This window comes from Conger conger, chromosome 11 (genome assembly GCF_963514075.1).
Source record: "Conger conger chromosome 11, fConCon1.1, whole genome shotgun sequence".
Lineage (NCBI taxonomy): Eukaryota > Metazoa > Chordata > Actinopteri > Anguilliformes > Congridae > Conger > Conger conger.
The window spans coordinates 35,732,154-35,748,529 of record NC_083770.1 but is presented as its reverse complement, the minus strand read 5'-3'; the positions used below and the strand labels follow the sequence as shown (position 1 = coordinate 35,748,529).

The 16,376-nt window shown below is 43.7% G+C and overlaps 1 protein-coding gene across 1 annotated transcript in view; it reads left to right on the top strand.

Annotated features, from left to right (window-relative positions):
• cacna1ba (calcium channel, voltage-dependent, N type, alpha 1B subunit, a) overlaps positions 1 to 16,376 on the top strand; it is a 171,496-nt gene that overhangs the window by 66,309 nt on the left and 88,811 nt on the right. Inside the window, exons 4-6 of the mRNA XM_061259522.1 lie at positions 736 to 833; positions 1,808 to 1,960; positions 4,735 to 4,922. Of these exons, the coding sequence (XP_061115506.1) occupies positions 736 to 833; positions 1,808 to 1,960; positions 4,735 to 4,922 (439 nt within the window). The remainder of the gene's footprint in view (positions 1 to 735; positions 834 to 1,807; positions 1,961 to 4,734; positions 4,923 to 16,376) is intronic.

Sequence of the window (16,376 nt, the reverse complement as noted above, 5' to 3'; positions counted from 1 at the left end):
AGGAAGAACAGTGTTTATGCAGACACCCTGGGTGAGAGAGGAGGAGAGAGATAGATGGAGAGGGAGGGTGAGAGAGAGAGAGAGGGGGAGAGAGAGAGAGATGGAGAGGGAGGGTGTGAGAGAGAGAGAGAGAGAGAGAGAGAGAGAGAGAGAGAGAGAGAGAGAGAGAGAGAGAGACCAGACCAGACGTAAGCCATTTGATGATGTGACTGTTAATACCAACTTTGATATTTCATCAAGTGAAGTGGAGACTGTACTCTATATGGGAGGACACTGTGAACTTCCCACTTGAGGACAATGATATAATTTGTTACATTCAGTAATGAAAAAATCATAATATTGTCCAATAGTTAATTTATTCTGGAGTTTTGAAAAACAGTTCTTATCAAAACGTGTATACCATTCATCTAAATGCAAACCCTAAGGCTGGTATTCAACTGACATTTGTCCTTTACTTTGACCAGTGACTGTTTAATTTCCACATCTGGTTTCCATGCCAAAACAGCAGGGCTCTTGTGATGTTGTGGCTCTTTAGTTTGCTGGTGTCTATATATGTACTGAAAAGTTACATTGCAGTATGACAGCAGACATCGTAAAGAAGACCATTTAATTCAATGGAATTTGACTTCCTATCTGTTCATCTTTTTCAAAATTCAACCCATAAATAATGCATTGACTAGTGTGTGTTTTTTGTTCATGAGATACTAATGGTCGTTTCCTTTTGTGTCTTTCCAGGATACTGGCCACTGTGGGCGGTGGAGGGGACTTCGACCTGCGAACGCTGAGGGCAGTGCGCGTGCTGCGGCCGCTGAAACTGGTGTCTGGAATTCCCAGTAAGTCTCCTCAACTCATACATACATATAACACTGGTTCTGGCCTGGGTGGCTTATACTGCTGTGTTACTGATGATAACGCATCCCATAGCCTCATAGAATCCTGGCCGGCTGTGTCTGGCAGGCCTCCGGACAGCAACTCAACAGCGATAAGCTGCCATGCAAGGCACCATCCAGCTCGCCGGAAGCAATTGGGGGTTAGATATCTTGCTGAGGAACACTTTGACACACCGACACATAGAAAATGTTATCATAGTGTTGCTGGAATGTTTTGTCAATGTTATATCATTACCACTACATTGCAGCAACGTCGGGAGCACGTTTTGTGTTCACTGGATGGTCACTTGCAGTTTGTCTGCACCGAGCGGTGGCTAGCAGGGGGCGTTTCGGGGGAAGATGCACCTGCGTACACTCTCCCAAGACCATGGAGGACATTTTAAGGATGAGATGGGCACAAAGACAAAATGGGACAGAACAGATTCTGGCTAAAAGTGATTAAAAAAGATAAAGACTCTTCAGCAAGCGGGCAGACAAAACGTTTTTTGTGAATCAAAATTATAAGAAGGCTCATTTGCTTATGAGACAGATTGGGGTCTACATTTTGCCTGCGTTTGCATTTCCAGCTATTGCTGTTTATAACAATGCTGAATACTGCTGTGTCTGTGCGTTCCCTCTCTCTGTCTCTCTCTCTCTCTCTCTCTCTCTCTCATTCTTCCTCTGAAGCACAATACAAAATGATGAGTGCTCTCAGTGTAGCCAAATGTGCCTCTTTATCTGAACCCTTTTGAATCATTTAACTGTATTTTGTGGGGGGGACCACCTCATCTCCACCCCAGCCCCAGTGTGCAAGTGCAGGTTAAAGGAAGTCAGGAAGCAATATTGCAAGACCACTGTACTGTAAGTACTAGTCACTAGGGCCTGTACTGTTCATGAGTTCATTGTTTCTCATTGTCTCCCCCTCCTCCCTCCCGCAGGTCTGCAGGTGGTGTTGAAGTCCATAATGAAAGCCATGGTCCCTCTGCTGCAGATCGGCCTCCTGCTCTTCTTCGCCATTGTCATGTTCGCCATCATCGGTGTGGAATTCTACATGGGCAAATTCCACTACACCTGCTTCAGGTCCAACTCGGGTAAGGCCTGGTATACATGACAGGGTTTTTAGTCCAGAATGAGCCGTTTTCAAGATCTAAAGTGGATCCGAAGAACAAATACTTGCATTATCTCTGTTTGTACTCGCCTCTGACTGTGGTCTTGTGTGAGCTGGTCAGAGACTCAATTGCAGCTCTCCTGATCCAGTCTTAAGCTAGTCTGAGACTCTTGCAACACTATCAAAACAAATTAATTATATCACAAGCCGTTAGGCATGTAGTGTGTGGCCATAACTTGTGACTGTGCACGGAGTGCAAGGACATAAATACCCGCTTTTTACCCCAAGGGTTAAGATGCAACACCCAGCATCTCCACATCAGGGTGAACTTCTGTTGCACTGTCCTGATGCTATCTCAATCCTCCTTGTGCTTCCTGTTTTCAGAGCCCAGGCCCCTTCAGGGCAGGGGAAGGAGTGTGGAAAGGACATGGGTTAATTTGGGAGCTCCAGAGAGTAGATCACTTCTTCTCCCCTCTGATTATTGGCTTTATTTTCAGAAGATAAGATAAGATAAAATATACTTTTTTTAACCCTGTGGGGTTATTTGTCCTCTGTATTTGACCCATCCTAGTTACATAGGAGCAGTGGGTGGCCACAGTGCAGAACCCAGGGAACAAATGCCTTGGTCAAGGGCAATGGCAGGAGCACACCTAATCTGACTTCTCTTGCAGGTGGCAACAGCAAGTTGCATTTTGGGAGTGTTTTCAACACAGTCTCTGGGATGCCAAGTAGCATGGTATGAATGCAGTCTCTGAGATACTAAGGGCCAGATGTAGTAAGACATTTGTGATGATTTTCAGTCGCACATATGCTGCATTCTGCCAAGGAAACTTGCGTGGTATGTATCAAACACGGTGCACGGGGCTTGAACCACAGTATGCATGTGGCGATTACTAAAGTCCACACTCTTAAAGAGGGTCGATTTGTGAGTGAAATTTCTCTGCCTTTATACAGCAAACTGAGGCTCAACCATGACAGAGACATGGGTATACGCTCCGAACATAGCACTGAAATAATCTTTGCAACTCCAAGAAGTCATCAAACAGATTATTAAATATCTATGATGATTGCATCCAAGCAATAATTAAGGCTGGGTGTTTGTCACAGAAAATATTTAGAAAATACTGTATAAAATTTACCAATATCTCATGCAAAGCAATGGGAAATGACTGAAATAACCTACTCAACCATGAGAGTAACAACTGTTTGAAGTTTAAAAAGATTGTTGCTGCTAGTAACAAGTAGGCTGAATGCATTGATATGCTGCTATTAATAGCTTTTGTCCATCGTGGAAGGACTTGCTTTTTGCCTTTAACAGAACATTGTTAGACACAGAGCATGCTTAACTGGCATTGCTAAAGGCATAAAAACAGGATTGTGTGTTTCTTTTGATTAGTAATCCTCCAAAACAACCACGGAAAAGAAATGGGGAAAGACTTCTGCCACAAACAACCAGCCATACAAATAATTGTGCTTCTGGGAGAAATAAAATATGTCATGGAACCTTTCACAAAACCCATTCTATCCTGGCACTTGCATTTTGGATTCATTCAAATGACAATTGCCGCCATAGGTGAAATATGTACACATTTTGTCCTGTGTTTGGTGTGCTTTTACATGTCACCAGATACATGGATATTGCCCATGCAGTGAAGATATTCAATGAACTAGACATGTGTTTTAACTGCGCTGTTTAAGATCTGCCTCATTCGCAAAATGTGATTGGAAGGCAGTCCCCATTCACTGATTGCGTAATGAGCTGTAGCCTTTGTGAATAAGGCATACGTAAAAAAAGAATAGGGTAGACTGGAGCCGGGCTCACGTGTCTCAGTATAACCTGGTGTTTTTTAAATGGTTTTACTGGTGCGAGTCTTTACTGTAGCAAGGTGTGTGCCAAAGCAAAAGGTCCTCTCGGGATATGAACCTGTAGGCTTCTTGATATAAACCTGGGTCTCAAGCCATTACTCCACAAACTGTGTACTGTTCGCAATATCGTACAGCATTCAGCCTGACAGGCCTTAATTTGCATGTTAGAGTCACTGGTTTGTTGTCTGTTACTGCTCATTTTCAAAACCAAATGACAAGAGAGATGAATTATCCTCAGACTGGTCTTGTACAGTAAATTGTGTTTTAAGATAATTTATACTTATATTTATATTTCTGTCAGGCATTTGCCCATGACCAACCCCGTTCATTTATTGGCAATACCAGCCCATGACCAGGATTCACATTTGGTATACTTTTGATAATTTTTTTATTTTTGGTGTTAAAACGGACATTGAATCTATTTCCAGGCGGTTATAATGTGTATTTCAGCGTAAAATTATTTTTTTCCATTTATCCTGAGGAGAGGGTAGGTGATATTACATGTATATTTATGACTGTCACATTCCTCCTACTTTCACAGTTGTTGTAACAGTACTCTTTGTTTACTGGGCAAATCTTGCAGACTCAAATTCTGTGTGTGTGTGTGTGTGTGTGTGTGTGTGAGAGAGAGAGAGAGAGAGAGAGAGAGAGAGAGAGAGAGAGAGAAATAGAGTGGCAGTGAGAAAGAGGGATGAAAGAAGAGTGCCATGTTGCGTCATACAATGGAATCTTAGAGGTGTGAATCTCAATCTCATTTCAGCCCGTTCCCTCAACCCTGCACTGATTCCCAACTCAGCAGTGAGGATTGTTCACCCAGTCCAGACTCACCTCTCAGTCCTCATGCACCTCGTGCACCTCATGACTCCTCACGCGCATCTTTTGTCTCCATAGATGACCGTGTGGCAGATTTCCCCTGCGGTCACGACGCGCCGGCACGGACCTGCTCCAATGGCACCGAATGCAGGGAGTACTGGATTGGGCCGAACTACGGCATCACCAACTTCGACAACATCCTGTTTGCCGTGCTGACCGTCTTCCAGTGCATCACCATGGAGGGCTGGGTGGACATACTTTACAATGTGAGTGCTCTCTCCGTACATTGCCCACTGTCTGCTTGGTGGTGCTAGCTGTCTGGACCATTGCGATGCGTAGATGTGCAGTGTTAAATTTCTTTCAATCAAATGGATAAGTGACCTAAGTGATAAATCTTTCATTGACAAAGAATGAGATTCGATGGGAGAAATTCAGCACTACAGGCCATGTGTAGGTCTTCTAAATTAGCCTTTTAAAATGCTCTGCTCGAGCCAAATCATTATTTATGGACACAATGACATCGCTGTGAGTGATGAATTTAGACCTGTGCCCAACGCCTCTGGAGTCTTGCTCATGCTCATGTTCAGTCATGCAATCTCAGTGACAGACAGAGCAAGTGAGTGACGTGCTCCTACAGACACACCAGTGTCCCCTGAGTTTGGGCTTGATACTTCATACTTCAGTTAGCAGCAAACCCAGCTTGAAAACCCTGGCAGAAACCATTTTACATATAAAACTGCATGTTTCAATTCTTTAATAAAGTTAGATTGCATAACTGGTAACTTTTCTAATGAGCAAATTATCAAAATAATAATGAACTGAAAAGGGCACGTATGGATATATGCATCTTCATGTCTTGAAGACTGTAATAGCATTTTCATGACTAGCAATGTACTGACCACTTGTAAATCGGTTATTTATGAGATTGGATTGATTACAGTTATTGTTATTAGCAATGCATAACCATCAAATGTAAAGCACTTGTGGAATTGTTGCATTGTAGATTGCCAAATAACCAGGCTTAATAATCAATAGCCAAATAACCAGGCTTCTTGGTCATTTAAAGCATAACACTAACGGATTTAACAGGAGTCAGACCAATACTTTACCTGGATGGCGAACATTTTAGTCTTTTCTCTAGATAGCAAAGTAACTGATATTGTATTTTGTTAAGGATATTGCTCTGAATCCATGGCTTCAGGAAGATGCTGTCATGCAATGTGCTGTCGGGTTGCTTGTCCAGTATGTCAGTGATGTCAGTTGTATTGTAAATGTAGTTTGTAGTTGAAAATGTAAATATGACACCTTTACGGTGTGCAGGAGAAACATTGCGGTAAAAGACAAGGGTGCATGAGTGGGTGTGGCCAGATAAATATTGCAGTAAAAAAGATTGGAGCATGAGTGAGCGTGGCCAGAGGAATACGTGTATTGCAGTGAAATACAACCGAGCATGAGTGGGTGTGGCTGGAGAAATATAACCGTAAAAACACAGGAGGATGAGTGGAGACATATTGTGTAAAAAACACAAAAGCTTGGGTAGGCGTGGCTGACAGCCAGGTCAGGCCAGAATGCCACGGGTTCCTGCAGTTCCTAGCTGTAGCGTGAAGATTGCTAAATTGCACTCATTTCACAGCTGGAAGGCAGATGATCTTGGCAGTTTTGATACTCCCGTGAGATGAATTTTATTTCCTCCTGTCCTCTTCTGGTAAGTGCTTAGTTCACATTTGCTAAATCGTGGCTTTTTCCTGCTCTTCTCCATTGTGCTTGTGGGACAGCTGTCTGATGGGGGAGCAGCAGTGGGAGTTATTACAGAAAGTCAATGCGGTAGCACTCTCTATTAAGGGTCCTACATAATGATATCAGATGCAGCACATTGCTACACTCCCTCCCGTACGGTAGTTTGCCACATGACAGTAAGTATCATTCAGCAATATTACTTCTGCTGAGATTATTCTAACGTTTTCTTATTTAACACTCTTTATGGATTTTTCTTCACTGCAGACACATAAAAGGCAGCACACAGCCATCTTATGCAGAAACACCAATCAGCTGCTGGTACACGGTGCTGCCTACTGGACTCTCAGTGGGCTGAATATTTTTCTGGATAAATTAGGATAAATGTTGGTATCACTCAAGACTTTAATCTATTTCATCTTACATTACATGGTGAGACCAGTCTAAGGGAATTTTCGCGAATCACTTTAATTTTATGTTGAGTGTCAGTGCAACTGGTTGCCAAAGCTGCCATTTTAAAACTGACACCAGTAGCTTTTCAAGAGTATGATCCACAGTGTCATACCATGCTTGCTGTGTGACTTCATGGGTTATTTGAACAGTATATGTATTTTTAAAATCATGAAGATCGTAAGAAAATAGAGATAACCAAATTAATTGAATTAAGCTAGAATCACTCTTACTGATTACTAATAAAATTTTTTGCAAGAAAAAAAATCAAATACAATTTTTTTTAAGAAGGTAAGGAAAACGTCATTCATTGAACGATGTCGGCACAGCCCATACCGAGCAGCTGTCATACTCATCAGTCACGGTCCTTTGGGAGACCACAGCACTGTTGGTCATCGACCGTGTTGTGTCCCTGACCGTGACAAAGGTAATACTGCGCACAGAAGTACTGTTTGCTTTTCAAATCCACTCCAACCCTACTCCTTCAACCTGAGCCAATGGGATTAGCCCGGCCGGTCAGTGGTGTGCGATAACCGGCTCGGAGGAGACACCAGTGGAATGTGCTGTGGGTTAAATGCTGGAAGCGGGCAGGCTGGCCACACACGGACCTGCGGGGCCGGTGCGAGCCGGAGATAGCTGCATCGTGTGCGATTCTCCCGCGAAGCGCAAACTGGCCTGGTTTCCGCTGCGCCGAGCTCCAAGACGGCATCCAAATGGCAGGCAGGTGGGCGGGCAGGGGAGCATCGTGCGCCAGCCACGCGCGGCTCTGCCGCCTCATTAAGCTCGCCAGTCCTCGCCCAGGGCTGTGTCCGCGCCTTCGCTCTGTCGCTGATGGGCAGACTTGTGCTTTGGGTACGTGGGCCAGAAACAGCTGTCAGAATCAGTTGCACGGCTCCACTGCTACACACTGCACACTTCAACACCTCCAGTCGTTTTCTGCCCGCTGTCTATAAACAAAGCAGCGCTACTGCAGCATGTCAGACAAAAAGGCATCCGCAGGCCCTAAACAAAAAGCCCTCCCACATCGGTTAGGCCTCCGTCATTGTGGCCCGCAACCACCCCGACATGCTGTGTGCTCTTCATGGCATACATGTTGGCTCTCAGCCACCCCAACATGCTGTGTGCTCTTCATGTTATACACGTTGGCTCTCAACCACCCCAACGTGCTGTGTGCTCTTCATGGCATACATGTTGGCTCTCAGCCACCCCAACATGCTGTGTGCTCTTCATGTTATACACGTTGGCTCTCAACCACCCCAACGTGCTGTGTGCTCTTCAGGGCAAACACATTGGCAGTTACATCATACTGCCTTAAGCCATCTCTATCGCGGTATCATAGTAACACTTGGCTATATTTTTCATTAGGCTGGGGATGAGAACCCTGCAGCTTTCGAGCCCTGTCCTGCAACAGCATGTAGATTCAGTGCAAGTCAGATGAAGCTTTCCGTTCAATGTTGTGTTCTCACTTGTTTTTGTTTTACTGCAATAATTAATAAAAAATTGCTTGATTAGTCTGAGCAAGGTATAATCCCCCCCGCCGCAGAGCAATGCGAGATTTAGGGCCTTGCTCACAGCTGTGCCGATCTCATCCTGGCTACAATGGGGCTTGAGCCAACAACCTTCCGCATCCCAGTCATTTACATTAGCCACTAGGCTATCAGCTGCCCCAACAGGGTATAGGCTGCCCCACTGTACTGAGAAGATAAGTTGTTGCCCTCTTTGATGTGATGGGGGCAGTTACTGTATGCCGGTACAAGTGGAGTGATGGACAGAGTGGCAAGAGAAGCTGAGCATGAAGAAGGCACTTAGGTGGCACTTAGGTGGGTGATCTTCTGAGCCGTCACATACAGTCGCCTTGCAGACTAGTGGCGTGACAGGAGAGCAGTGCTGGAGCATGCAGGAGCTTTGTGATGGCTCTGGTGACTTGTCCCCGACTGAACTGAGAGAGAGAGAGAGAGAGAGAGAGAGAGAGAGACAGAGAGAGAGAGAGAGAGAGGGTGAGAGAGTGGGGGGGGGGGCAGAGAAATGAGATTGTGATACATCTCATTTCTCATTTCCTGCCACTGGGGCCTGGAGCTCACCTACTCTGCTCCTTCATTCATCATAACCTGGAAAAGGCTGACGGCTCGGAGGAAAGGTAGATACTGCCAAAGGAATCTGCTCAGGGCTATGCTAAATTTAATATGAGAATATGGCCACTGCTGTTGCTAGTTATCATGATGCTTAGAATATTGCTGTGACAGTCGGCATCACTATTTGCTCTCTTAGTGGACACTCTTTTATCTGGGGTGAACCCCCCTCTTAATGGGAGCAGTTTTCTCATCCCCTGCAGTACAGTGGCTGTGTCACACTTGGGTTTTGAGCCCCATGGCACTCATAGCCAATGGCCTTGGCTACGAGTTCTGTTACCCATTGTACTGTAGTCTTTAACAGCATTGTGTCTTCTGTATTAATACAAAAATTAATTACAATGAATGTCATTACTTTTAGTGCAGATATTACATTACCCAAACGGTGTCCCTCCCATTCTGGCTCACCAGACAACAGATGGCATCTCAATGGTTTCACGGTTGTACAAGTGCTGGAGCTATCAGAGCTTGGCCCTGCCTTCTCTAGATTTTCTATGGGCTAGTTATAATAGCACTGAGGAGTCCATATTTGTTAAATCATTAATACACACTTGGACCATTTCATTTGAGCCGATTTAGGGCAGGTTCTGAAAGGTCTGAAATTGAACAAATCTGACTGCAGAGCTTCTCAACCTTAGCTCCAACCTTAGGATGGTCCTCTCCATTCCTATAAAAACTGCTCAGTCACTGCCCATTTTCCAGTCATCACTTCACACTGTACCTTCACTCCCCTGTTGGAGTACACTGATCTATTGCCATTTACAGTCCCTTCAAAAAGTATTGGAACAGCAAAGACAATTGAGTTTGAGGTCAAAAGATGTCAGATCTGAATTTCATTTCCTCGTATTTTATTTAGATTTGTTAAACAAATTGAATATATCACCTTTTGTTTCAGACCACCCAATTAAGTGAGCAAAAATATCGGAACATGTGACCGGTGTTTCTTGTTGTCCAGATGTGTCCTGTTAGATTGATTACTTAAACAATACATTCTGATGTTTCCTCTTGGTTTTGGCCTTGGGTTTTGCCTGTGAAAACTGCATTAGTGTTAGAAAATTTATAAATCCACATTTGCATTTGTATTTATCTTGGTACTGCAGTCACTGACCTAATTCCTTATTGACATTTGCCATGGCTACAGGACTTAATGTTCTTTTTTTTTTTACTTTACAACATATTTGTACAACAATGTTTTCTGAGTTCATATATTATGCCCAACCTCATTGCTGAAACAAGAATGTTTTGGGTCACAGATGGCTCACTTGAAATTCCAACAAGTCAGCACAACCCAAACAAACAGCTGAATCCCACAGTCCACAGCTGACACTGCTGGCATGTTCTCAAATTTCCACACTCCAAACACTCCTATGTGCCCAACACAACTGTCATTGTGTGAAAATCAGTCCTTCAACACCAACACCACTTGGAACCAAGCTCAATTCCCTGACTATTAGTTCTGTACTTGATCTTGTGTACTTTGCTTGATCTCGAGCTGACGGGTGACTTGTAACCTATTCCAGCATCTCCCTGCCTGGTCTAGAGGAAGAAAGCTCTACAGAAATGTTTGATGAATGATAAATCGATCCTTTGGCTGTTTGATTAGAACTGGCTTAGCTCTGTCTCTGAAGGTCCACATTGCCTACAGGGCCCCTCAGCCCTTGTCATGGACCTGCCACAGCACCTGTAGGGCTTCTCGACGAATGTCTTTCAATGCATGTCTCTCTCAGCAAAACCCGCCTGTCGTTCCTGGCTGTCAACATTTTTTTTGTTTCTTTGAATGCTCTCGATTTCGGCCTTGATTAACAATCCCCCAGCTAATGACATAATGATGCTTATTAGCCACTGTAAAGCAGACAGTTGAACTCGAGGATGTCTTTTTACTGATGGAAATCTCCGCTAGCAGATAGAGATAATTTCCCTTTGTTTGCCCCTGGTCCCGCTGCGGATGTAATGCGATAGCGTGTAATCATTCCGCAGGCTGACACAGGAGGCCGGGGCTTCGCGGAGCACGCAGGAGCACGCAGGAGCACGCATGAGCACGCAGGAGCACACAGGAGCACGCAGGAGCACACAGGAGCACACAGGAGCACGCGCATGCTTTTTAAACACTCACTTCTTTCCAACGCGTCGGTCATAATAGCCATGATTATGCTCCAGATTCTTTATTTTACAGTTGTTTTTGGTAGTTTGCTTCAGGATATCTCTCAGTTGATTTAATCTCGTCTGAAACAAGCCTGCTGATTACGGGAATCGCCCTAGGGCGGGGCTCGCAATGTGTGTAGCGGGTGTGCCGGTAATAGCTGTGCGTTAAGGTGGAAATTTGGTTGAGTTTTCAACATGGAGCTCGGCTAAGGTGCCGTGGTGCACCGAGCCTCTGCTCCCTTCCTGCTCGGACCACCTTAATGAGATCCATCGATTTCTCCGCGTGGTGGAATTAGATTATAGCAATGACTGCGGAGATAAAGGGGCACATTACTGAGCTGTGATGAGGCACAGCTGCTCAACACATCTGCCACGCCCAATACACCCACCGCCACAAACACAATGTGCTGTAAAAAATGCTGACCTGGCAACTCCAAATGTAACTTTTTATGTTTAGAAAATGAAAAGTGCAATGAAATGAGCTTTTTTTTAATATACATTTGAAAAGATTTTTCTGCCTGCAGACCTGAATTCACAAAAAATTAAGAGTTCATCTGGCTTTTAGGTCTCTGAGGGAGGGAGGCTGCTGAGACCTGCCCCCTTCCATATTTGCGGAGAGAAAATGGTGAACCTGATATTAAATAACATCATGAGGCTGTAGGAATACATTCAAGCAAGGAGTCGCATGTTAATTATATTAGAAGTCTTGCCTGTCATTGCGCTGTTGGCTGTCATGAGAATATGTCCTTTGACCTCAACCTTTCACACTTTGAGCCAGGCCTCATTTAGTGTCTTGATAGAAAAAAATTGGCTTTAAACCTATTCTAACTGATGTGTTTCTGAACTGAAAACTGAGAAACTGGTGCTATCAACTATTAATGCTCACATATTTTTACAGATTAAAAAATATATTTTTATCACTTTGTGCTTTTTTTAGAATGGAATATTTCACCTGAAATCAATCAACTTCAGTTTGTGAAATAGGTGAATCTGGTGACACCATAGGCACAAGTGGACTTTTCGTTATTATCGAGGTAATCTTTGTCTTTACACTAGCTTTAATCATACCATTTGCTTCTGACGTTTTTCTGGTTTTGGCTAATGAAAATTCCGCCTCATTTCCCCGGTTTCCTGCCAAGACCATGGGGACCTGCAGACTGAAGAGAGATTATTCCTTTTAGCTATTTGCATGTGATTCACTCACACAGTCCAGACTGTGTCCTATTAAAATGAATCCTCTAGTGCTCTAAAAAGTTGACCTTTGACTGTCTCGGCCATGGTCTGATTTATCTTTTTCAGCAAGCGTGATTTTTGTTAGCGTGCCAGGTTTTTTGCTGTTAATTTCCTCTGTTGGGACTGTGTCCTACCCTTACAGATAAACCAATAAATCGAGGAGACAACCAATTAGAAAGGAGAATAAATATCAGTAGGTCAATTCTGGTAGAATGCTCTGGTTATTTTCAATGCTTTTTGTATGTCTTAATTCATCAATCAATTAAATGTTATTGGATATACTGTACTGTAGTGCTTTTGCCATTTGAATAATGACAGGGTATGCCATGCATTCCATGGAATTTCATGAAATATATTACACTAGCAGTTTACAGATGTTATGATATTTCAGAGATTTGGACCCAAATACCTCAAGCTTTGTGGTAATGAAGTATAAACATTTGCAACCATAATCTGATTGGGTAGTTTCTATAATTATGCTAACATTATACAGTAACTACCACAGATGAGCATGTGTACTATTAAGCATTACTGTTCTACTATACCACTTCCTTACATGCTGTTTGTTTATATTGATCCAAAATGGACATGCTTATCAAATTGTACAGGTGTGAATCTCTGCCCTTGTGAAAGAACAGCTCTCATGGATTATCAATGGCAGTCGGGCGCCATCCTTCAGCGGAGCCCTGGCAACAGTCATCGGTGTCTAGCACCTCATTAAAAACTGTTGAGTCACACAGATGGAAAATCCACCTCCGAAGTGCACCTTGACCCCAGCCTGCCGCCGTCCCGCGTCGTTAGGCCGATAGACGTATCGATTAATGACTTGTTAAACGTCTAAAAATAGCTTGGTGGAGGAGGAGGAGGAGCAGAAATGGAACGGGCTGGAGCCTAACGTAGCGTTTGTTGTCGGGGCACAGTGGTGGGAGGTGGCGGGGGAGGATTCACAGTCAGAAAGGTGTCACGAGGACCATCCGTCTGTTATTCCGAATTCACTCGGGCCCAACCGCAGCAAGTTAAAACAAGAAATACGTGGACATGGGTTGTATCATTAACCTTTGAAAACATAGCAATGCAGGCAAGGTCCTGGAGGGCTGAATCTCTCTAACTGGGCTTCCATCTCATGGTGGCTAGGATGTTTACCAGGTCACGTGTCGAGATGTTGAACTGGTTTCTGTAGTGGGTCTGCTTATCGTTCATTTTAATTAAGTCAACAGAAAGACTTTTTCTGTTTATAAGAAAATAGTTTTGCATGCACAGCTAGCCATTAATAATACATTTGCCTTTGTTGTAGATTAGTAATATTTGCATTGGCTGTGAGTCTTACTGACTTCATAAAGGCGTTTGCCGGTATTGTAGTTCTAATGTACTTGCCGTACAGAAGGAGGAAGAGGATGTGCCTGTTAATACCGACTTTGATATTTCATCAAGTGAATGAGTACACGCATACTTGTTGGGGTGTGTGTGTGCCTTCATACCGCCTGTGTTCACCTGTCTATGAATGCCCTGTGTAGACTAAGCGCGTTGTATGAAAAGTTTCACTGTGCTCACAATAAAGGGCAGCAACTGGGTTGTTTTGTAATGTCCTGTGTGGCCCTGAGAGAGAAAGAGAGAGAGCCTTTACCGGTCTTTCAGCACAGCTGTGAGCCTGGTTTAGTATGCTGCAGCAATTGGAGGAACACGGCGAACCTTTAATGATGAGTGCACCTTATCACACCCGAAGCATGAAATCTGACTTCATTTGTAAAGAATGAATGCTTTCATCTGAAAGACGTGTAAAGATTATTTTCCTCTCTACCTTTGTTCTGTGATGCATTCCTTCTGCAGTGCGTCGGAGAATTCTCTGAGGGCGTTTTCACAGTGCTGCTGCTCAGTGGCTTTATGTTCACGCAGGTGCTTCAGAACATTTCCAGCGTCACAGGGGAACGCCATATGGCACACGTAGGAAGCAAGTATATCAATGTATTTTACAAGGTCGGGAAAAATTACTTTTTTTTCTTTTCTCCCTCTCGAGAGAAATCAGATCAATCAATACAAGACTCATTTGTCAAGTATCGTGTAGCTCTCACTTACTGTCTATGCTCTCTTGTGGCTCTCTCCCCCAGCCACTATACTATTGTGTCTGTTAGTCATTTCCTGTTGCTTACCCCCTCCCTTAATCTCTCAATTTTAAGATACTACAAATCTTGCATAGCACTACAAATGCCACTTGGCATTCCTAATTGTGACACAGAAAAAAATATCCTATCAGAGCAACATACAAACCAATTTGTAATTTCATAAAAAAACATATGATCAACATAACTTGGACTCTTTCGAGCATTATTTGACAATATTCCAAAGAGCATCTTGTGATGTTACTGAATACTTGGCTTTTGTCAGTCTTCAAGGGCCCCCATGCTCAATGGGGTTGAGGTCAGGTGATCGTGAATTGTGCAGCACTCCTGTATTGTCAGGCATCATGCTCAATCTGCCAAACAAAGATCTTAAAGTGGGAGTTATCTTGGTCTCAATTGTAGCAGTAGTTTTCCTCCAGCCTGAATTTTTAGTAGCGCCCCAAATGCAGAACTCAATAAATTAGATAAGCCATCTCTGTGTTTCATATCATTTATATTTCTGTTCTATGTATATTCCCTCATGGATTTGATGCTTTTAACCTTTGGAAGAAACCATGCGCTTGTAAGTTACTTTCGATTAAAATTCAAGAATATGGAGCAAAACAGACCTGTGTTTGATTTTAGGATGATGCAACTGCTCGTCTCTGCCCTTGAGAATTAAAATAGCATGGGATATTATGGCACTTGTATCAACCAACAGTTAAGATTCTATAAAATTCCAAATTTGGGAATCGAGATAAAAGTGGAGATAAAAAAGTAAGAGATAAAAACCTTGGAGCCTGATCTTCAATTTGCAGGCACTGGTCTGTTCAGTCATGAATGCAGTACACATAAATGCTACAGTATGTATTGTATCACCTGAGCATTGCCTGAGAAAGTGTGTGCAAACTAAAATACTGTAAGCGTTGGCAGCCCTGTTGCCCGTTTCTGGTTTGTGTTCCGAGCTTAGAGCTCCACTGCTCATATGATGGGTTTTTGCACCTTAATATTGTGACCGTACTGTAAGTGAAATGATGCTCCAGGATATTATGCAGTTTGTGGCTCAGATGGAGAAACAACTAGAAACATCTCTGCTGTTCCGCGACCACAGTTGTCATACTATGAGGCAGAACATTTCACTCTGGAGAAACTGTATTACACCTGCTGCCTTAAATATATTGTCTACTTGGGTTTTCAGTGAAGAATTTATCATTCAGTTTAGGGCATATTTCCATTCACTTTCCCCCTCCTCAATAAGAGCAATCGCACATGCACACGTATGCATAAATTAAATTAGGCGGGGCTTGTGGGTCCTCTGGCGGAGCGGTTTCCATAGAAACGGTGGTGGGAGGGGGGAGGGTGTGCGTAGCGCTGCGTTGATGTGTATGGGTTTTCAGCCTGCTGACTCAGCACTGTCAGGCCCTCTTGTGCAATTACAGACATTGCAGGAAGGAGCTACTGCCTTCCAGCAAATCTGCAATCCTGTTAAAAACATTAACCGCCCCATAAAGTCCGGACGCTTTTCTCTGTTACCTTTACCATAATGGCCACCACCTCCCTAACACAGTCAAATATGAGGGAATGGGGGGGGAGGATATCTGCTGTTGTCAGGGCCCAGCTGACAAGGAGTTGGATGTAGAAAAGGAGAGGGGGGAGAGAGAGGAGAGTGGGGGAAGGTGGGGAGAGAGATTTTCTTTGCTCTGTCTATGTGAAAGATGAGCTGATTCTCCGGTTGCATCAGAGAACATCAATCATATCTCTGTGAGCGTATGTGTGTGAATGTGTGCAAGTGTGTGAATGTGCACGCATGTGTGAGCACATGCTGCATGTGAATGCCTTCTGTCTCTCAGTAACGGTGCAATTGCGTATGCATAGAGATTTATCTGTTACATTACACTATATAGCCTGGGTTTATATATACCAAACCAGGCTGCAG